The sequence below is a fragment of the Meleagris gallopavo genome, chromosome 16 (assembly GCF_000146605.3).
Source record: "Meleagris gallopavo isolate NT-WF06-2002-E0010 breed Aviagen turkey brand Nicholas breeding stock chromosome 16, Turkey_5.1, whole genome shotgun sequence".
NCBI classification, from domain to species: Eukaryota; Metazoa; Chordata; class Aves; order Galliformes; family Phasianidae; genus Meleagris; species Meleagris gallopavo.
In genome coordinates, this window is record NC_015026.2 from 7,238,430 (window position 1) to 7,260,781 (window position 22,352).

The following is a 22,352-nucleotide window of genomic DNA, read 5'->3' on the forward strand; positions in this document are numbered from 1 at the left end:
GTGCGGGATGCTGGGGGTCTGGGTGCCTGCGGGGCTGCTACAGCGCTTGTGCTGTGTCCCCGGGACGCAGCGATGGGTGTCCTGACGTGGGGGGCGGAGTGCTGGGCTGACCCTTGGAGGGCAGGGTGCCCCGCTGTCCTGAAGGCCGTCGTGCTTAACGTTTATGTTCTGGTGCTACGTGCTTTGTCGTGGAGTCGTGTAATATCACCGGTTGAGCGGGACCCACGCATTGCTTTTGGGTTGGGAGTAATGGAAAACGCGTTAGAAGGGCCCCTAGAACCCCCAGCCCCACACTTGCTGCGAGCTGATTGTCTGCAATGGATCAGACCGGGGCCCCGTGCAGCCTGGCCTGGAGCACCTCCAGGGATGGGGCACCCGTGGCTGAAGAGAGTGAGGACTTTGGTGCATGCCTGCCTCGAAGCGTGCGTGTCTGTGATTCAAAAATCAGTTCAGTGGTGGTAAAATGGAGATTGCTATGTGCAGGCTGTGGTGGCGTTGGTCACTCAGAGCTCCCAGCAAATGGTTACACAGTGTTGTCAGTCCCGGGCAGCTCAGTGTTGTCCTCGGCATTGGGCTTCTCTGTAAACAGCTTGAAACAACAGAGCTGTTTGTAAATGCTCCATTGTGAAGGCTGTTAGTTTTCATGCTTAAAGATTCTGTCCGGGCCTCCCTGAACAGTCACTGCTCTGTGTTTGCAGGGGCTCAGCGCTGCTTTCTTGTCAGTTATGGCAAAGCCTCAAAGCAAGGATTCGGGGCTGAAGGAGAAGTTCAAGAATCTCTTGGGGCTGGGATCATCCCGGGGAAGTTCAAAGTCATCAGAGGGCAAGCAAACGGAATTCATCATCACTGCAGAAATACTCAAGGTGTGAGAAATGTGTATAAAGATGTAGTCTAGATTGCTTGGGAAGGCAGAGGGCTCTCAGTCAGTTGTTTTGCTTTCTTTGTTGCCATGTGTTCTTGCATTTTTACCTTATCTCTCAATTCAGTCTCTAGTGAAATGCATGTAAAATTCATGGAGTTAGAAGTTACAGTGTTTTAATTATTAAATGTTCAAATAGTTTTGAGATATTTTATAGGGTGATGTTATTGTCTGTTCTGACAGATTACAGACTCAGAGTATGTTGCTTTGCATTGATAGTCTGAGCTTGATGAAGTTTATGTGGTGGCAATTAGTGCAAACTAAAAACTATTTCTATTTTGTGAAAGCTTACATTTTTGTGGAAGAAAAACTCAGATGATTCCAGTAATTGGTCTAGTGAGTCTGTAAACAGAATAGTTGGCAGACAGAGAGGGAGACACATAGAAGGGGGAAAGAGATCAGGATCTCTTCTTGTCTGTGCTGAAGCAGCTGAACTTTTACCGGCTAGAAGCTGGAAAGAAACTTCTGTCCATCCTTTCCCTGCCTCCTGTGCTCAGTAAATGCCACAGTCAGAGTTATTAACTTTTCTGAAGAAAGAAATTGAGTTGTTCTGTCCTGGAGCTGAAAAGCTGCTTGGCTCCAGGTCTGGGAAAGTTCTCGTTTCGACAAATCATCATGTGCTCATGCAAAAATGTTTTTGGAGAAATTCCTGAAAAGCTCCAGTGATGATGACTAATAGATAATTTTGGGCAAATGTCTTAATTCCTTTTTCAACGGCCCCCGTAACCCTTTGAGAAATGGCTTACTGTTTCTAGAAAGATAAACTGTTGGCTTATGTCTGCATTTTGTTCCAGGAACTGAGCATAGAATGTGGATTAAGTAATAGGATACGAGCAATCAGCCAAATCTGTGAAGTGGCAAAAACAAAAAAAATTGAAGAGGTAAGTTTCAGAGTGTTCAGTAAGTATTTGAAACGTAAAATGTAAACAACAACTCTTAGCCCATCATAAGAGGTTCCTGTAGTTCAGACTGCCTTTTCAAATTGGTAATCCCAAAAGCTACATGTGGTGCTGTCCAAACCTGTAGTAAGGTGGCTCACGTACCAAGGAAATTAGTCTTGTTTGGTCTGCCTATGGTGGAGAGAGCATGTAGCTGTTGGGATTTCTGCATGAAATGGAAGGATAAATATGCTATAAATATTTTGGTCTGATCAGGATAGTTAACAGGAGATGATGTTAATCCTGCAGGGAGGGCATTTGCTAGCTTCCTGTCCTGTTAATAAGCTACTTCCAATTGGTTTTAAACTCACCATGTGTTTGGGTGAAGGTTTCTGCACAAATGTCGTGTGAATGAGGAACTTCAGTGACTGGGGAACAGGTTGTCATCCAGGCCAGGAATTGGTGTCTCACGTCCTTCACCAGAGCTTATGACAGGCAGGCGGGAGTGTCCCTCAGGAAGGAGAACTCTGTACGTGAACTCCTGAGGATCTTGTTTATTAATGTGCAATAATTAGTGGCTGACCTACTGGGTGAAATTCCTAGAAGCTTACCTTTCCTTTTACTGCCTCTCACATTTGTTTGCAGCATGCAGTGGAAGCAATATGGAAGGTGGTAGCTGATATGCTCCAGCCAGAGCGCCCAGCTGAAGCCAGACATGCTGTTCTTCATCTCCTAAAGTCAATCATTCAAGGGCAGGTGAAAACAATTTATGGAAAAAACACTACACTTAAACTGGATTTGTGTTGAGTAGGAATGTGAAAAGATATTGGGCAGCCTTTTCTTACAACTTTCCACATTTCTTATTTTGGTGCTTTAATTTAAATTCAGGCACAATGCAGCAAATTTCATACGGTCTTTGTCCAGACATTTCAGTCCCAATCTGCAGCAGTGTTTGATATTTCAGCATGTCAAATGTGCAGGAAGTTCTCTTTGAGATACTTTCCTAGTCTGGCCAAGTTAAGCATGCTGTGAATTCTTCAAATGTCACAGTGTGCTGTTCAAACATAAGACTGTATCAGGCCAAAGTTCTACTTTGTAGTATCCTGTAAAGGCAGTGGTAGATGCTTAGGAAAAGAGTAAGCATCAATTCTGTTTTATAAATGCTCTTCTGGCAGTGTTGTCAGTTGCAGTTTCTGTGGGTTGCTTTGTGTATTGGATGCTGTCTGTATGGTGCTGGACAAAATAGCCTTCAAGCCCTGAATGCTGATAAAGAAATGTTAGAACAGACTGAGAAGTCCTGTGCAATTACCAGTAGAGACAGAGAGTTATTTTTATAGCCTGTAGAAAAATAAAATAATAAAAAGCATCGAGTTTATCGTTACAGCTTTTGATCAGGTCTGGGCCTTCTTTAGTGACATTGTTATTTCTCCACCTTCTTCTCCTACCCCTACCCCCCTTCTTTTTTTCCTAAGGGTGAGAGATTAGGAATCCTTAGAGCACATTTTTTTAAGGTTATTAAGGACTATCCCTCCAATGAAGACTTGCATGAACGGCTTGAAGTGTTTAAGGCTCTAACAGAAAATGGACGATACATCACTTACTTAGAAGAAGAGTTAGGTGAGTATTATCTTTATTCCTCTAACATTTGCCTGTAATAAGCCAAGTGAGAGGCATCCAGCAGTGTGAGAAAAAGGCAGTAGAGACAATGCTGCTGGACAGAAAGCTGATTGTAATGATTTGTTTTCTCCCTTTAGCTGACTTTGTGCTACAGTGGATGGATGTTGGTTTGTCTTCAGAGTTCCTTTTGGTTTTAGTGAACCTGGTGAAATTCAACAGCTGCTACCTGGAAGACTATGTAGCTGACATGGTCCAGTAAGTTTTTTTTACCCTTTAATTATTTATTCTTGTCTTATTACAGAGCAAAGCTGCAGATTAATATGCAGATTAGTGGAATCTTTTTAATCTGATCTGGATCTCTTTTGTTCTGGGTCATATCTGACAATTCTGACAAATATTTGATTTTTTTACAACGTTCAGATCCTTTTTAATTTAAAATGTTGCATGTACTTTCCTTGCTTCATGTGATGTCTGCTGTTTTATTAACAAAGTCATAATGAGAGGTTATTCAAGTGCAATTTTAAGCTAACAGTTTATAAAAGGTTGTACTGTCCAGTGTCCTTAGGAATGTTACAAAATGCCAAAGTAGGGAGAGTGATAAGAGAAAATTGCATGCCAATTTACTTTTCTATTTTAGCTCTTTGTAATTTGCTTAAATCTATATTAAGCAAACAATTATAATTAAATGTTCTTTCTTAACAGCAAGATATGCATCTTGTGTATTCAGACTTCATCGTCTGTGGACATTGAGGTCAGTAATTTGAGTCTGTCTTAATACTTCAGAGTTCTTTGAAATTCTTTGAAACCAAATCTGTTAGAAACAAAATCAGGTCATCAGACTCTCATCCCTCATTCTAAGATGAGTTTATTCTCATCTTAGAAGACAGCTAATACAGTGTTATGAAGTGTTTGTAAGCCAAAATATCTCTTACACCAATACTAATTTTATTCTACAAGAAGCAGAGTGTGCATAAGTTTGTTAAGCAAATTTTTAACAGTCATTTTTTATGGGTGACTTTTAGTCCTGCATGAAAAAAAAATAAAAGAAGAAAAACATATCTTAGTCTCTTTTAACTTCCACAAGATTTCCTGGGCTTGTCAGCCTAGGATTTGACCTGCATTATTCCTAAGGAAGTGTTTAACCATGTTATCTTTTCTTTCTCAAAGATTTCTTTGCAAGTTTTAGATGCTGTTGTTTGCTATAACTGTCTGCCATCAGAGAACCTGCCAGTATTTATTATCACGTTGTGCCGTACCATCAATGTGAAGGAACTCTGTGAGCCGTGCTGGAAGGTCAGAACTTTTAATGAGTTCACTGTTTCTTCCTCGCAGATGAAGAGCCACATGCCTGTGAACATATGTCATGCTTCTAAAAACAAACCAAAAATTATATTGTTTCAAGCATTAAGGGCTCATCACATTGTTCATGTAAATTCTGTCATTTGCATGCGTTAAGCTGTGCTTTCAGCTGATATGGCAGGCTCCCTTCTCTGTTGTGGCATGGAAATGGCATGGAACACATTTACTTTCCATAAGCAGTTATGATTATCCAGCTGAATGCATGTTTAGTGTCATGAGTGTTTAAACAGTTGGGTATTTAAGTGTTCTCTTTGAATTTCCAGCTTATGCGCAACCTTCTGGGAACTCATTTGGGCCACAGTGCGATTTACAACATGTGCAGGATCATGGAAGACAGGTAAAGAGAGCGTATAACAAAACCCTAATAATACAGTAGAAGTCCCATTGAGGTAAACTGGGGAGCCACTGACCTGAGTAGGACAGGCTGGGAGTTCTGGTTCTTAGAAGTGAATCCTTTTCCTAATGGAACTACCAGAAATGCTTATTTTTCAACTTTTCTGAATTTAGTTTTCCTTCATTTAAAAATCATTCCAAAAGGTTTCTAGATTTTATGTTTATTAATTGCAGTGCTGTAATGTGTACAGGAAATTATGACACTGTGTATTCCTGTTGAGTCTTATGCCCCAAAGTAATCTTTGTGTGGTCTAAGACTTTCCTCCTGTCTGTTTGCAGAGCTTACATGGCAGATGCAGCCCTGCTGAGAGGAGCAGTGTTCTTTGTAGGGATGGCTCTCTGGGGTGCTCATCGCCTCAATTCACTCAAGAATTCCCCAACTTCTGTGCTACCTTCGTTCCTCAAGGTAGGATGGGATGCTGGAGAAACTTTTTAATCAGGTGTGTGTCTGGGCCTGTACAAATTTAGAGCAAAACTGTGATCTCCTTCACCAAAGGGATCTTTGTGTGGCTGAAAGATATCAATTGGGATATATATATGGGAATAAAATAACAGAGATTTTAGGTTTAAAATGAGACTTCCTTCTAGGATATTTCTGTAACTCTGGCCAGCAACACAAACTCTGAATTCCCTTTATTAAAAGTCTACATTGTGGATGCTAGCTTAAAAAATAAGAATGAAGCATAAACTTGCACTCTTCCTAATGTGTGGTACAGAAATCTGAGGGACAGTATTTTCAGAGCTCCCTTAAAATTCTCTTATTCAAGTGAATCTAGCTTTAAAAGCTCACAAGCCTACTCTTTTAGGATAGAGCTGAATTTGGCAGTTGATCTACAGCTACTTGCAGGAGGGTGTAACTGCAATTCATAAGAGTTCTTTGCATTGGCCTTTGTGTGAATAGACTTGGATGCATTTATCACAGGATAACTTTTTAATGAGTAAAGCATTTCATTTGAATTCAAGAGGGTTTCTGACTGCTGTTTTCCAGTTGTTAACTGACTGAAACACTTCGTATTCCAGGCCATGACATGTCCCAATGCAGTTGTATCTTATGAGATAGTTCTGTCCATCACTCGCCTAATAAAGAAGTATGGGAAGGAATTGCAAGCTGTAACCTGGGATATTCTCTTGGACATCATGGAGCGATTACTGCAACAGCTGCAGGTAAGTGTTGAGTCTATCTTGATGCGCTTTCAATTAAAAGACCTTCCCATAAATATTTCTGCAAATTGATCTCTTGTTTGTACACTCCAGTGACTTAGAAGTCAAAGGAAGGTTTAGCCCAATTCTTGATATTGTGCTTGTCAGCTCAGTTTTCTATTTGTTAACAGTTGATATTTTCTGGTAAAGTATAAGTCTTCCAGGAATGTTTTTATCTCTATTTCAGAGTTTAGAGAGCCAAGAACTTAAGTCCATTGTACATGATCTTTTGACTACAGTAGAAGAACTCTGTGACCAGAATGAATTTCATGGTTCTGAGGAGAGATTTTTTGAGCTGGTGGAAAGATGTGCTGATCAGAGACCGGTAAGACTTTCCCTGTAGCTTTTTTATGGTCAGTTGAAACTGTTTCATTACTTGGTACAGTTGAAAACAGTGAGTCCTGAAATAGCAAGTGGTTAGAAAACCTCAGCAAGGACTTTGCATGAACCTTGTTCTTAGAGGGAGGACAAAAATGAATGTATTGTTTTTGCTTATACACTAAAAAAAAATTCTTGATCTTTCCATGAAAGGAATCTTCTGTATTAAACTTGATAGCATACAGAGCTCAGTCCATTCATCCTGCCAAAGATGGCTGGATTCACAACCTGCAGATGTTAATGGAGAGATTCTTCAGGTATGATATCATAACTTTATGAATACAAGGTATTTTTGAATGTTTCTTGCCACCCTTTCGTGCTAAATAATTTTGTTTTCTGAATTTCTAATGTTAGTGAATGACTGCTAAGAAGTACAGTAGTTCCAGGGCACAGTATGTAAAAGGATTTGTTTAGCATAAGAAAAACTTTCCACTGAGTTAAGTTCCTTTTTTTCCCCCCGTCCTTTATTACCATTGGTTGGTGCTATTTCACTTCACTTAAGCAGTTACATGCTCCACTGCACAGCAAACAAGACTTTGCTGCTCAGCCTCGTGATTGTATGTGATAGTCCAGTATTAAAGTAATAACTGTTGTTGAATTGGCACTCCTAGAATACTTTTATGCTCTAAAATACCATCATGTAGCAATAAAAAAAACTTATGTCTCATTTGTGGAAAGTTGCTGAAGAGCAGATCCTTCCCTCTGCTCTCTGTTTGGTTTTGAATTTGCTCACTGAAGTACTTGCCCTTCAATACTTCTGGTTTGGACTGGACGTGGAAAAAATGCAGTTACAGATCTTCAGTAGGAATAAAAGCCGAATTGTAGGAAAAAGCTGAATTGAGATTCTAGTTTCCATTTGTTCCTGAATCTGATCTTAGAGAGATATTAACTGAAGGCTGAACTGATCTCTAATGTTTATTGCTCTGACACAAAAAGTTTCTTAGTTTATTATAGTTTTACTTTCCTTTTTTTCCTTTTCCCCTCCTCCCCTAAATAGCAGCAACTTTATTTTACTCATCTTGAATTTGCTCTTCCTATTTTAGGAATGAAAGTCGTAGTGCTGTTCGTATTAAAGTTCTGGATGTCTTGTCCTTTGTACTGAGTATTAACAGACAGTTCTATGAGGTTTGTGTTAATCTGTTTCTGATGATTACATGTGTGATCTTAAGGGGGTGGGAAAGGCTTTGATGTGGCACATTTTGTGGTGTTGTCTCTTCCACTGAACAGTGCACAGAATTGTGCTTTCAGTGTGACACACAACAAATGTTATTTCCAAATGTTTGTAGGAGGAATCGCCTTTTAATTGTTCTTAGTCAACTACAGGTGTATGCAAGTTGCAGTGTGAGGTGCTATGAGATGTTTTGAGGACACCCTTGCTTACGGGTTTGCTTCCCTGTTTTAAAATCATTAATTTCATTTAGGTTTGTTTGGAAAAACAATTGGTCTGAGAGACACAGAGTTGATATAAAAGCTTTGTGAAAACATGAGGTTTGGGCAGGATCTGACATGAGCAGATTGACTTGACTTGGTGCTTCCAGTTACCATCCAAGATAGAAGCTGTCTGAAAGAGAAGTTGCTCAAGAGCTCTGGGGATGTCTTCAGCTCCCTGGAATGCACCCAGAGTGTGTCAGAGGGCAGGAAGGGGCAGAGTTGCTTCTTGGATTTCTTGAAGATTTATGAAAACTTGTTGCTGTTGTATGTTTCCTGCCTGTCAGGAAACCAAGTCATAGAATTCCCTTAGCCCAGGTTCAAATAGACTCTTGATGTCATCTGTAGGATAGATGAAAAGCCAAACACTAAGTCTGAGTTCAGCAAAAAGCCATACTTGTTTTGGAGAGGGACGTAAAGAAATACTCAGCTAGAGGGAAGAGGAAAGATCAAGGCACATAACAGTTGACGATCAAGCCCGATACCAGTGTTCTTTTCATAGCTGTTTGTCTCTTTAACATGCTTATTGAAAAACTGACAGCAAAATGTCCAGGCTTATTCACATCTGTTCTCTTGCAGGAAGAGCTGATTAACTTGGTTGTGATCTCTCAACTGGCTCACATTCCAGAGGATAAAGACCATCAAGTTCGAAAACTGGCCACTCAGCTACTTGTAGACCTTGCTGAAGGCTGCAACACTCATCACTTTAACAGCTTGCTTGATATCATAGAAAAGGTGAGGTGGATTTTGGTCAGCTGTCAGAAACATCACACTGGCTTTAGGCAGGTCCTCCTGCTGTGGCTGAGACTAAACTGTGAATGTCATCACTTGCATAGGTCAGTGGGTACCGTAAAATCGCTGGGTTTTGTGGGATGCAGATGTGGAGCACGTAGTGGAATTGAACTTTAAAAACCTTATCAGCACCCATCCAAGCTACGTGACAGGGCTTGCAGAATTTCTGGCAAGGATAACTTGCTGTAGTGTTGTTTGACCTTCCAGGGCAGAATTACAGAGAAGTTGTGTTGTAGATCTCAAGTGTTCTGCTTTTTTTTTTTTAAAAGGTGGCTGCGCATTCTCTCTCATCTCCATCTGAGCTGGAAGAGAGGGATTTGCTATCATATTCAGCTTCTTTGGAAGATGTGAAGACAGCAGTTCTTGGACTTCTGATAATTCTTCAGGTAAATCTGGAAGAGCATTAAATGGATCTTCTTCCAAATAGCCACCTACCGGACTCCAGCTTTTTTAGATAACTATTTTGTTATTAAATGCTCTGTCTTTTGTTTTATCACTTAATATTTAACTCTTTTGGTCATTTCTTTTGATTTTGGGTATTGTGTGACTGTTTGCTAGATGTTTTATTTTCTCTTCTTTCCATTGTACAGCAAATACACGAACATTTTCTTGTGTGGAGGGCAGATGTGTTCATAAATTGTAGTAGAAGGGGAGTGGCTCATAACCTTGAATTGTGTTTGGATAGCATATCCTGAGATGCATCTTAAGCAGTTGTGAAGAGCTAGTTGTTCTGGATTCTGCAGAAATCAGTTACTTTTCTGGAATCTGCAGCAGTTCTGATCAGAAATGTCCTTTTATCTTGCTTTCAGGGGGCAGAATTAGCGACGTTGTTCTCGAATTCTCAGTGCAGATACACGTTTCTGAGTAACTAGCATCAGTCTGCCTTTAGATTGTGTTTCTGTTCCTCTGTAGACAAAACTCTACAGCTTACCTTCCAGCCATGCCATGCGGGTGTACGAGATGCTGATTCACCACATCCAGCGCCACTATATGTATGCGTACAGCCTTGCTGTTGCTAGCAGCATCAGATTGCAGGTATGAGCAGTAACCCCTGCATGCTGTCTCTGAAAATCTTGGGATGCAGGTGGGAAATGTGTTATGTAGAGCTTGTCAGAAGCAAAATAGTGTTTCTTGGCTGGTACACGTACCAGCTACAGCATCCAAAAAAAATATCCCTTTGTCTATACCTGAAGGGGGGAGTTGGGAGAATATTCCATTGGCATGAGCTTTCAGTTACTCCAGTGTCTTCTCTGTTGCAGGTATTTGATTTCCTCTTGATGCTTCGAGCTGACTCCCTCCACCGTCTTGGCCTTTCTAACAAGGATGGAGCAGTGAGATTCAGCCCTTACTGTCTGTGTGATTTTGTGTAGGTTTCTCATAGCATTCAGCAAATGCTGTTTTCGGAGCTGTTCTACATTCCTGCATGTGTTTAGTGATTTATCTCCAGTTTGTCCGAATCATTCAAATCCTGATGAATCTGTGATGAGACAATTCTGTAGTTACAGCCTAGAATGATCCCAGCTAACAACTACATGCTCCTCCAAACCATTTCTCTGTAGAGCCCTCAGTCTTGCACATGGAATTTCTGTTTCTGTCGCAAAAACTTAACAAAAACATTTGCAGATTCCTGCCTGGAACTCGTTCTTATACTGAGATTTGATTCAATGATTTGTACAGATCTATCTATTCCAGTTTTCTAGCTTGCTCTGATGTTTTTTGTATAACATACCAGAGAGTAAGTTGAAGAGTACGTCACTAAAATTCCCAATGTTCTGTTCTTAAGTTTATCTTATGTTATTTTTCTGCCTTCCTGTGTTGTAGAGAAGCAGAGAAGAGAGCTGCTGAGAAAAAGCCTACTGGTACACTCTCTCCACCTTCAGGAAGTCCCAGTGTGCCTTCCCAGAACAGCACCATTCGAATAGGGCATTTGCCATACTCAATGGTCTTTGGTGTCCTTCTGCAGTGTTTGAAGCAAGTATGTCTACTCTTAATGACAGTTGTCATCTTTGTGTGAAATATGACAGATTAAAAGGTCTGGCTAGAGAACACTGTCCCTGAGTATGTAAATAATGCCTGAGAAGCAAGACTTAAATCCTCCTTCATGGGCATCTGTGTGTAGCAGTGCAACTTTACAACCACCAGTGGGAGCACTAGTTCAGCTCTCCAGAAGTTCAGCAAGGCTTTCATTGCGTGCTGGTTCATGTTGGACAAAGACAAAAATGTGTTTGTTAAATAAAGATGAAAGAATTCATCCTATTTCTGAAAGGGCATTTGGAACTGTAAATGTAAATTGCTTGTTAATGTTGGATTTGGACAGAGCTGTGTTCTGAGAGAGTGTCTTGCTCTGGAGGCTAATTTGTACTAGCAGTTAGAAGAGTTAACTCTGGCTCTGTGTGGTTGAGCTCTGTTGAGTCTGGATACAAGTCATCTTTCAGCATGCAGTGCCAATACTGCACCTAGAGCTGGATGAGAGAAAGAAAGTAACATGTGACAGTTAAATGTCATTTTTTTTGGTGTAGCTACCATTCCAAGACATACATCTGCCTAGGAAATGGCATACTGTCTGAAATTTGATGAGTCTTACTTTCAAACAGAAGGAAAATCGTCCAAAAAATGTTCCACCCAAACTCTCTTTCTTTCCAGGAGACAGACTGGAAGGTATTGAAGTTGGTCCTCAACAAACTACCAGAATCCCTCCGCTATAAAGTGCTGTTTTTAACCTCTCCTTGCAACATAGACCTCCTGGCTTCTGCACTGAGCTACATGGTAATGCCACTCATCCTATAGATGTATAATTACCAGGTCCTTTGTTTACTCACCACTTTTTTGAGATTTTTTTTTTTGTTTGTTTGCTTGTTTGTTTTGCTTCAGTCTAGTAATAACAAAATCATCATGCCTGTTGCCAGTCCTGGCTCACCTTCTCTTTTTGTGGGGATTGTTTTAGGTGTTTAGTAATTGGTGTTTTTCTTCTCTGTGCATGTATTGTATATGTATACATGTGCAAAGGCAACTATGGGCTATGCCTTTTCACTGCCTTATAGAGAGTATTCTTAATGTAAGATATCCTAACTTAATGTATGATGCATCAGCTCACAGACAAGAAGACAACCGACAGGCTCCATGGTACACCAGAAGGCTTTTCCCGCACCGATTTGCACCTGGCTGTAGTTCCAGTACTGACAGCACTGATATCTTACCATAATTATCTGGACAAAGCTAAACAGGTACAGGAAAAGCCAGAGTATGTGTTGGGAGCAGGGGCTGGGCCTTTACTGTAGAACATTGTCTTTCTTTCTTACTTTCCTAACTTTGTGCAGCAGTCACTGTCTGGTTAGTTGGTTTTACCGTTGGCCGTCCATATCTGTTCCCCTGCTTACTCACTGCTGAGCGACTTTACCTTCCGCTGGAAGATCCTGGTAAATGTAAAAACTGAGCAGAAAGACAGTATTTTCCATAAGAAGGCTCTGTATTTGGTTAGAAGCTTAAGTAATAATTTATAAAATTTCTGCCTGGTTGAAGTTCCATCAAAAGATTTTGGCCTAGAACATAAGCAGCATTTCTTAGGGATCTGTGTTGCATTTTCGATAGTGTGTGTCATACAGGCATTGCAGTGGTGATGCCTTGTAAGTTGTTCTGAAATGCTAATTGAAGTCAAGAGATAGGATGTTGCAGGTTTTCTCTTTATTATGACTTTTCCTTTTTTTTTCCAGCGTGAAATCGTGTACTGCCTGGAACATGGGCTTATCTATCGCTGTGCAAACCAGTGCGTTGTGGCACTCTCTGTCTGCAGCGTTGAGATGCCTGACATCATCATAAAGGCACTTCCTGTCCTAATAGTCAAATTAACCCACATATCTGCTACAGCCAATATGGCAATTCCTCTCTTAGAATTTCTTTCAAGTAAGTTGTAAGGTTCTTCTGTGCTTGATCTTGCAGTTATAAATGTTTAGAGCTGAGTGTGACTGTTTTGATTGCATTAGTCAAATATATCATGCTGTGAGGGTTTATTGTTCTTTTGGTGGTGCCTTTTCACAGTCCTTGAAATGTAAATGTTTGATTATCTCATTTGTTACTGTTTTTAAGACACTTGCTCATACTTACAGTGTAGCTGTAGAGTGGTGGGAAATAGAAAGCTGTTCTCCCTCTCTTGTTGTTTAAAACGTAAGCAGTGTGAAATTACTGTGATGTTAACCATGATGTTATGGTCAGCATGACTTCTATGTCAGTTGATGATTTAGAAGAAACAAAACAATTCGAATTAAGCTGAATTCTGGTGTTGAATAGCTCATGTTCAGAACTCACCTGTGTTGGTTTTCTTCTTGAACCATTCTAGCTCTAGCAAGGCTGCCTCACCTCTACAGGAACTTTGCTGCGGAGCAGTATGCCAGTGTGTTTGCCATCTCCCTGCCATACACAAACCCTTCCAAGTAAGTTAGTAGCAAATCTGCTTCGTCCCCTACCTCACCTGTAAGCTGAAGAGGCTAAGATAAGCTTTTCTGTAGTGCTTGAGTCAAGATTATTTATGGAATATTGCTCATTTTGGTGTCTCCAAGCCTTTTCTGAAGGTGGACCATATTCATCTGGGGCTCAATGTCTCTTTTTCTTAAATACAATGTCTCTTTTTCTTAAATAGAAGTCTGCTTTTCTCTTTTTTTTTTTTAACTTACAGTAGGTAAAGGAACAGTTGTATTTCTCAGACAGACAAGTCCCTGTGTTCAGTTCTGGAATGATATCCTGTTGGAACATTAAACTGTGGTTTTTGCTTTTCTAGGTTTAACCAGTACATAGTTTGCCTGGCCCACCACGTGATAGCTATGTGGTTCATTCGGTGTCGCCTTCCCTTCCGAAAGGACTTTGTTCCCTATATTACAAAGGTAATGGATTCTACTGAATCAATCAGCATGCAATAAAAATGGTGACTGATACTTGTTCAAGAAGCATAATGGTTTCTGTATGAAGCCAGCATCTTTTTCAAAACCACATGCAAGTTCCTGTGCATCAGCCCATGATTGCAGTCTTTCTGCCCTACTCATTCAAACTTGTGTCTGTTTGTCTCGATTGACAGGGTTTGCGTTCCAATGTGCTGCTCTCCTTTGATGACACACCTGAGAAGGACAGTTTCAGGGCTCGTAGTACAAGCCTCAATGAGAGGCCAAAAAGGTAAATGATGTTAGATTCCAGCAGGGTCCTGTGTTCCTCGGATAGTGCTCACACCCTTCCCTGAGTTTATTCTGAAGGAGGCTGTCTAGTTATCCAGAGTATGACTGCATTTAAGCAAGCCAAGTAAACCTCTTTAGGGAATTGGTAAAAGACAAACTGAGGTCGGTAAGAAGTTGAACTCAAAGCAAGCTGGCAGTCTGATAGTACATATGAAAGTGTTGCTGTCTGTTCTGTAAGTTTTTACAGTTAAGTGTGAATTTTTTTTTATTGTTAGTTTTTGGAAAGCAGCAGTTCTTTCAGGTACAGTGCTACCAGGGATGAGAAGGGTAATACCAGAAGTAATAAAGAACTGTATTGATAGTGTTAACTTCTTTTAATAACTGATTGGCAGCGACTATTATAAATTATTGCCAGGGAAATTATTGTGATTAGTATAAACTGAGATAACAGAATCTGTGTTTTTCCACAGGGATACCTTGTACATGACTAAATGACTGAAGGCAGATTGCTGCCTTGTGTATGTGTGAATGGCTTGTTATGTTATTTGAATTTTGAAACCAGTATGTCAGTTTGAAGCAAAACTTGATATCTTTAAAATTCAGAATGTACCTTGCCAGTTGTCTTTCAAAGTAACATTTGCAAAGATGGAAAAATATTGCTTGGAAGGCATTGTGGGTCCCTTCCAACTTGGGTTACTCCATGCTTCTATTATTCTAGGGCATTCAAGATTTCTCCAATGTCCTTTTACCTAGGACATACCTAAATTGGTTCACTTAACTTGCTTCAGTGTTAATGTGCAGTAAGCATACAGTGGCATTTGAACCCTGGGGAAAGTGCCTCTACTTTAACTGCAAGGCTTAGTAGTGTCTTGCAATGAAGAAACACCACCCCTTCCCTAATGCTATAGCTGTAAACCCTGTTTTGTGTTTCATCTCTCCCATCTCCTCTTCTTTCATTCAGAAATTTGGAAGAGAAGCCTTTTGACAATCGTCTCTCAAATTAGAATTTCAACTAATCTTTTTTTTTTTTTTCTCCTCCAAAAACCTGTTAAATTCAACTAGGTTGGAATACTACTGTATCTAAAGGTTTTTGCTAGCTGCTGGATCGCCTCCCCAGAAATCTCTGCTAAGCAGTGTGAGCTCAGGCAGCAACTGAAACACCAGAATGGCAGCAATGTCTCTGAGTTTGGATTCTGGTCAAATGAAAAAAGAAATAGCTTTGAGTAGATATCTGTTTCCTTGCTTCAGAAACCTTGTATGCTTGGTTTTTGCTCTATAAGCCCAAAGAATAAGCATTTCTTTGCTTTAAGTAGGGTGCTGTGTGTTGACAGAGGCAAAGATCCCAACACTTCCCATGGCTGCTGAATGGCATGATGTTGGTGTAGGTGATAAACTCAGTATGAGCTTCTGCTCTCTGCGGTTACATCTCCAGTTGTGGCCAAAATCTCTGTCAGAGATTGGTAGGAGGGGGGAGGAGGAGAAATAAATTGTAATCCGTCCAAGTGGCTGTCTGAAATGTAATCATTCACTGAAAGGACAGCTAGTAAATCATGTTTAGGAATGTTAATTTGCCTCTGTGTTTTATGTACAGAGATGTAAACAGTTAGTCCAGCAGTTATGTCCAGATTAGTAGTCAGCAAGACATGTGTCTCAGCTGTGACTGATTAAAGTGCCTCTTAGATGTTAATTACTGTCATCTCCCACATATGCTTAGCACCAGGCAGAGTGAAGGCTTATCTTCTTTCTGTTTCAATTGTAAGTCAAGTAGGTTACTTGTGTGCCACCTGCAATAAGGTAGCTGTGGGACAGAAAAGTACCATGCATCAGCAGCCAAGGGAATGTTTGCCCTTCTCCCTCCATCCACACTGTGCAAGAAGTGTCAGTTTCATTTAGATGGGCTGAATATCCCCCAGTGCCTCAAGGTCTGAGCCAGAGGACACCTCTCTCTGACCCTGGGACATTTTTGTGGTTCAGCTGAAGCTCAAACTCAGACCAGGCCTAACAACATAGGGATGGGCAGACAGATACCTGTCTCTTGTAGAAGAATGTGCTGCTACGTGGTTTTGGCAAAGCATTTTAAGATCTGGGGATCTTTGTGGAAGTAGTCAGTCTTTGTGGTGTCCTGAAGTGGTGAGGTGAGGTAAGAGGAGGTGGCTGATCTACACAAAACTTCTTGGGCTTGAGAAATTTATGCCAAATGAGCATTCTGATGCTCTTGCCTTTGTTTAACAGTTCAGTATTCCAACTGTCATTTCAATCAGCTTTTTTTTTGTTTGTTTTAACTTGTACTAATTTCATTTGTTTCGTAGCACATTTAAAATCTTGTTTTCAAAATGTGGTTTGTCTTTTTAAAGCTTTCAGCTCTGCTTGTTTGTACATTTTAATTTTTATTTTCCTTTTTTGGCATTTGTTTTATTTTACATCACCCTCCGGGATCCCCCAATATTGACCCTGTGACCTGTGACCTTTCAACCTACATCCCTACAATGATTTCCTCCCTTCCTGTGACCTCTTTTGGGGCTTGGTGCTTCTCCACCTAGTAGTTTAAGACTAGCAAAAAATGCAAAGCAAGGCTTGAATAACTCTCCTCCAGTGAAAGAGCTGAAAGAACCCTCTGCAGTTGATGCCTTCCGATCCCGCAGCATCAGTGTGTCTGAACATGTGGTCCGCAGGTAGAGGCACTTTAAATGGGGAGAATCCAAGAGCAATTCAGCACTTGGAAATTTTACTGCAAGGGTGGGTGGAAGCAGGGTGGATTTGCATGTGGGATGCTTGCATGACTCTGCAATACGAACCTGATCTTAGCTACAGGCTGGTTTTTGGAAAGGTGTCGTGGATAAGCCATGGCTTCCTAGCGCTGGCTGTCGAGTGGTCGCATCACCCCGTGCTGTGTGTGCCTGCTTTCCCTATGCTCTGGTGCTTTAGGTACAAATCTGTCTATTTGCAAAGTAAAGGTGGTGATGGAGAGGAAAAAGGAAAAAGAAAAACGTTGCATTCTGTGCAAGTGAGTGAAAATCATGGTTAGACTAATGCTTTCGAAGCGGCCCTCCTCCCAAACTGAGAGCAGTGGTTCTGGGTTTGGGATTTGTTCTTTGACACAGAGCTGACTGAAGTATTTTGACCAGAATATGAGGTAATAAAAACCTTTTCATTTGTGTCTCCATAGAGCAGTTAAAGGTGAACTGTACTCTTAGAACACTTAGCCGATGTGAAGCTACTGCTTTCATTGCTAAAGGAAACAAGTTTTAATTGATTTTTCTCCCATGAAAGATGAAATGGCTTGTGCTAGTTTTTTAAACCTATTTCTGGATCATTTCCCTTGAGTATTAAATTTCTGCCAATAATACATTGGTTGGAAATCTGAGCTTGAAGTTTTGTGCCTCAATCCATAAGGATTCATGTCCAGAGAACTTCATTGCCTGTATTTGAGCTTTTGACTATATGTCACCCAAGAGAAATATGCTGAAGTGGCTGGATTGTGAATATAATTCTGGCACTTAATTCTCTGATGTCCTCATCAAACTATTAAGTAATTTTCTTCTCTTCTGTTTTTATTTAAATTGTAGCAACTAAAAGTTCAGGCATTTAACCTTAGTGATACCAAGTAAGTTATCGTGTTGCAAAAATTTGGCTGCATCTCAGTGTAGCTTTTCTTATAATGGCATAAGGATTTCTTGTTATAAAAACATCCCTATCGAATGGAAGTTTTTCAAACTGTGTTGCTGATTTTGTTAATTCGAAGGCAGAATTGCTGTCTACTCTTCTGCCAACGTCTTGTTCGGAGTGCAATCTTTTTCTATTTCAAATTACATTTGATTTTATGTATCAACTGAACTAGTTTGGAGAAGAAAGTTCAGTACATGGAAGAGCTGCAGCAGAGAAGCCACAATGTTATAAAGTTAAGCCTAGAAAGATGCAGTTTGTGGCTCATGGGCAACACACTGCTTGGGGAACTCAGCAGGTTGCTTATGTCACAGGATGCTTGCCCTCACTGTAGAATAGTGAGCTCCAAGCATGGTGCTGTACTCACTGGTTGCTTGATGTCCTTGCCCATGTGCCTCCTGACATCTGAGAGAACTGGCCTGACTCAGCTGAATCATTTAAATGTTTCTCAGTCTCAAGGTAAAATACACATTCTGCAGTAAAAATCTAGAAAACGCAACATGAGGGTGATCCAAAAATACTTTGTTTACATCCTGGGTTTACTGTCTGGCACTTCTCTGTTGGGGCACATGCATGTATTGCAGGTGGTTCTGCGTCCTTCTGTCTGCTGGGTGACGGGGACAAACATTTTGCAGTGTGATCTGTCAGCTGGAAATGTTCTCTTCCAGTCGGATACAGACATCCATCACTAGTTCCAGCTTGGGCTCTGCAGATGAAAATTCAATGGCTCAGGCTGATGACAACTTAAAAAATCTCCACCTGGAACTCACTGAGACTTGTCTGGATATGATGGCCCGATACGTCTTCTCCAACTTCACCGCGGTGCCTAAGAGGTAGGGCTCAGTGATGGGAGGGGTGGTTTGGTTTGAAGTTCATGTTTCATCTTATTAGTGGAAAATTGCTGTGACATCCTTGAGATTGTGACAGGCCCATTTCTTGCAGATTCAGTCTGGCTTGTGTGAAGACAAAGTTTGATGAGAGCAGTTCATTCTAGCTTAATCTTGTCCTGAGCCTTCAGCCATCCAGGGAATGCACTGAAGGTTGTGTAGCCCCCAGAGGCACGCTGTTTTTGAGCACTGATTTGCTCCCTGGCCTTGCTGGATGGTCGCAGTCTTTGCTACAGAGCTGAGTATCATGTCAGCTGGCTTGAGATCAAGGGCACTTTTTTTTATTGTGTTAAACCCTCCCAGAGAGACACATAGCTCAGACAAACCCTTACTTCTCTGTAATTTGTGTCCAGGATTGTAGTAGTAGTACTACTCTCTACTGTTATTAAAGTCAGATCATCCATTATCCTGATGGATAATGTGTTAATTGGCTGAGGAGTGCTAAAAATGCCATAAAAAGGAGGACAGCAGACAGTATCTCCTACACAGAGGAAATCAGCTGTGCCTGTGTAGGCTCTGTAGTCTGAGAGCTGCATTCATCACAAATGTGTTTCTAGGTCTCCTGTGGGTGAGTTTCTGTTGGCTGGAGGAAGGACAAAAACATGGCTGGTTGGCAACAAGCTGGTGACCATCACTACAAGTGTCGGAACAGGGACAAGGTCCTTGCTTGGCCTAGACTCTGGAGATCTCCAAAGCAGCACAGAATCAGGGTAATTACTGCTCCCAGTTCTAGAAATTTCCATCTAACAAAGGCACTTAAATGGTTAACCACCATTACTGTGTTTTGTTGTTTGTTTTTTTTTTTAAAGGTTTTCCATTTTTTAAAGGTTATTGTAAGGAGACTGTTGTATTTGTTTGTCATGACCAACTCCTCTTTCAGTATCACTGATATCTTCTTTTTCCCCAGCTCAGACCCTGTTTTGCAAGTGAGACAAACTAAAGAAGCTCCAGCAAAACTCGAATCTCAAGCTGGGCAGCAGGTTTGCAGAAGCTCTCGCAACAGAGTCAGATCCATGTCTGGTAAATTCCTGTCCTGGCGTCTAACTGCTGGCTCTGTCTTGCAGGCTTAAGTGTTCTAGCACCTACTGCTAAACTCATTTGAGAATCTGAACCGCCTGGTATTTAATAGTGAGCAGGTAGCAGCAGCTGTTGGCCTCAGTAGTGCTGGTATTTTTCCTGCTTGCCTTCCTCTCAGGAAAATTGGCAGTTGTTTAAGTCTCACTGCAGTAGACTTTGCAATGAGAATTGCCTAGATCTGTCAGACCTTATTGTTTATAAGAAACAGATGCAAGGTAAAACTCTCCTAGGTTCCCAATATGAAGAGCAAAGCTGCTAGAGGATCTCAACAGACTTACTATTTCACTGATATTTTTAGTATTTACTATGCTAGTAAGTAATTATTGTAAATATTTTTAGTATCGGCTAAATCTCCCTTCTATGCCTGTCTTGCTAGGTGGTCATGCCTTACGTGTTGGTGCCTTAGACAGCACAGCCTCCCACTTTCCTGGTGGCTCGGCTTCCCAAGGGACACAGAGTCCTCCTGCTCCTGCATCTCGGTCAGAGAAGACTAATCCTGCTTCACAGACACCTCTGCAGAAAGAAAAAGCAAACTTAGCTGCATATGTCCCACTGCTGACACAGGGCTGGGCAGAAATCCTCGTGCGCAGACCCACAGGTATCGTGATCTGGGTATGGAATGTGCTCTTCTGACTTGCTGAGAAACTGGAGCCTGGATGAAAAGGAAAAATTCTTTTTTAGTGCAAATTGATCACTTTGATTGCTTACTGACTCTTTAAAGCAATTTACCTTATACTTGATTCTTTGAAACCACTCTTGTTTTTAACTCTGAAAGACCTGTGAAAAGATTGGAGTGAGGATTTATAATTGTAGTTTATGAATTACTGCAGAAGTTGTGTATCCTGGTTTATCTGGCTGTAAGTAAGGTGATACTGACGCTGGTGTGTGATCTTTCTTGAAAATCTGTCTATGGTGTGTTTCATCTTCCCGTGCTGGAATTAAGATGATTGAAGCTTATGGCTAGAGCAGTTGCAGAGTTGAGTCTGCTCTAAGAGAAGGAGTAATGACAGATGTTGAAGTTCAAAATTCTTGAATAGTGCAGTACATTAACTGGGAATCGTCAGTTTCAGCTGGAAGGCCCTTCCTGGCAAAATAACTGGCTCAGTATCGTTAATTAAAATACCTGAGTATTTCACTTTTGGGAACCTGCTGTGGCAATGAATTTACCGAGGATTGTTTTTGAAGAGCTTGGGGTGAAGGATGAAGTACTGGGAGCTCCATACTGAAAATAAGAAGTCAGTTGAGGGATCCTGCCAAACGTCAGAGAAACTGAGAACTTTCACTGTTTGGATTTTATTTACATAATCCATAACAATTTGTGCTCTTTTTTTTTTTCTTCCAAATGTGAGTTGTGAACTTTCTGGAGTGAAATTACTCAGCACCCTTCCGTTTGTCTTCATCAGGTAACACAAGCTGGCTAATGAGTCTGGAGAACCCGCTCAGTCCCTTTTCTTCAGACATTAACAACATGCCCCTGCAAGAGCTGTCCAATGCACTCATGGCTGCAGAGCGTTTTAAAGAGCACCGAGAAACGGCTCTCTACAAGTCCCTGTCTGTCCCCTCCTCCAGCTTGGCCACTGGGACAGCCAAGCCTTCGCTTCTCCAGCGTTCCAACACAGGTGAGAGATGTCAGGGCAGCTTTGTGTCTAGCATAGCTGCCACTAGGCTGTTTCACATCTGTTGAATTTACTGCAGATCTTCCTGAACAGTAAGTTAGTAGCTTGAGGAGTAACACAGATGAGAAGGGGAATGAATTCTTCTCCTTGGGAGTTTGCAATGCAACGTTCCCTACCTCCTTGCTTCTGATGTTCCATCAGAAAAGCATCTCATCCTTGAAGAAAGAAGGGAGCAGTGGAGCTTGTTTAGAGGAGTAATGTCTTCCATGATAACTGCTTGCCAAATGGAAATAAACAAAGTCATGGATCTTTTGCCTTTCTTATTTGTTTGGGATTGATATGAGCATCCCATAGTTGGATAGACCTTCCCACGCAGCTCATCCGTTTATCTTCAGTTTAACAGTTTTTCTGGAGCACTGGCAGTGCTGTGTTCATAGGAAAGTGGCCTATGCAGCCTCGCCAGTTAGGGTCAGTTCCCACTGGCTTTTACATGTGATAGTTGAATGCCAATACTATGGTGTATAGGCCTTAACTTGTGAGTTAAAAGAAGCACCTAATTGCATTCCTTTGGCAATCTGTGATAAAGTCTTTTGGGCCTTATTCATCTTAATTCAACTTCTGCAGCAGACAGCCAGCTGTGACAAGTCATGTGAATGTTCTGAAGGAGTTTTACTGTCAGACTGTCATGGCTTAACCTTAAGAGGTTAGGTCATTTCTGCTCATCAGACTTTTCTGTGCATTTAAAAGTGATCTTTTGCCAAAAGCACATAGCTCAGGAAAAGCTCAGGCTGGTTTTCTGCGTGTGCTGGGGTATCACTGAGCAATTTTCTATTTCTGTAACTCAAAAAATGCATTTTCCAAAGAGAGCAGTTTGAGTCTGCATTGTTTGGATGTGTTTATGCCTTCTTATTCATGTTGAAACCTTGCACCCTTGAAAGTATCCCCTTGCATCTAGTGAGCTTATCCCAGCTTGTTCTTTCCTTTTG

General features: G+C 41.1%; 1 protein-coding gene across 5 annotated transcripts in view; it reads left to right on the forward strand.

Annotated features, from left to right (window-relative positions):
• The first annotated feature begins 23 nt into the window (after positions 1 to 23).
• TSC2 (TSC complex subunit 2) overlaps positions 24 to 22,352 on the forward strand; it is a 31,269-nt gene continuing 8,940 nt past the window's right edge. Inside the window, exons 1-31 of one of the 5 annotated variants that reach the window (XM_031555854.1) lie at positions 24 to 422; positions 699 to 863; positions 1,714 to 1,800; positions 2,443 to 2,553; positions 3,270 to 3,414; positions 3,552 to 3,669; positions 4,117 to 4,165; positions 4,582 to 4,707; positions 5,037 to 5,110; positions 5,446 to 5,572; positions 6,187 to 6,330; positions 6,554 to 6,691; positions 6,898 to 7,001; positions 7,788 to 7,869; positions 8,752 to 8,907; positions 9,234 to 9,350; positions 9,877 to 9,999; positions 10,224 to 10,330; positions 10,786 to 10,939; positions 11,608 to 11,730; positions 12,054 to 12,188; positions 12,675 to 12,864; positions 13,298 to 13,391; positions 13,736 to 13,838; positions 14,030 to 14,124; positions 16,664 to 16,795; positions 18,455 to 18,619; positions 19,231 to 19,383; positions 19,581 to 19,693; positions 20,127 to 20,348; positions 21,154 to 21,369. In XM_031555854.1, the coding sequence (XP_031411714.1) occupies positions 318 to 422; positions 699 to 863; positions 1,714 to 1,800; positions 2,443 to 2,553; positions 3,270 to 3,414; positions 3,552 to 3,669; positions 4,117 to 4,165; positions 4,582 to 4,707; positions 5,037 to 5,110; positions 5,446 to 5,572; positions 6,187 to 6,330; positions 6,554 to 6,691; positions 6,898 to 7,001; positions 7,788 to 7,869; positions 8,752 to 8,907; positions 9,234 to 9,350; positions 9,877 to 9,999; positions 10,224 to 10,330; positions 10,786 to 10,939; positions 11,608 to 11,730; positions 12,054 to 12,188; positions 12,675 to 12,864; positions 13,298 to 13,391; positions 13,736 to 13,838; positions 14,030 to 14,124; positions 16,664 to 16,795; positions 18,455 to 18,619; positions 19,231 to 19,383; positions 19,581 to 19,693; positions 20,127 to 20,348; positions 21,154 to 21,369 (3,973 nt within the window). In that variant the 5' untranslated portion in view covers positions 24 to 317. Of the gene's footprint in view, positions 423 to 698; positions 864 to 1,713; positions 1,801 to 2,442; positions 2,554 to 3,269; positions 3,415 to 3,551; positions 3,670 to 4,116; positions 4,166 to 4,581; positions 4,708 to 5,036; positions 5,111 to 5,445; positions 5,573 to 6,186; positions 6,331 to 6,553; positions 6,692 to 6,897; positions 7,002 to 7,787; positions 7,870 to 8,751; positions 8,908 to 9,233; positions 9,351 to 9,876; positions 10,000 to 10,223; positions 10,331 to 10,785; positions 10,940 to 11,607; positions 11,731 to 12,053; positions 12,189 to 12,674; positions 12,865 to 13,297; positions 13,392 to 13,735; positions 13,839 to 14,029; positions 14,125 to 16,663; positions 16,796 to 18,454; positions 18,620 to 19,230; positions 19,384 to 19,580; positions 19,694 to 20,126; positions 20,349 to 21,153; positions 21,370 to 22,352 lie in introns of those variants that run through there. The other 4 variants (XM_019620796.2, XM_010719525.2, XM_010719523.2 and 1 more) reach the window with 4 other exon arrangements.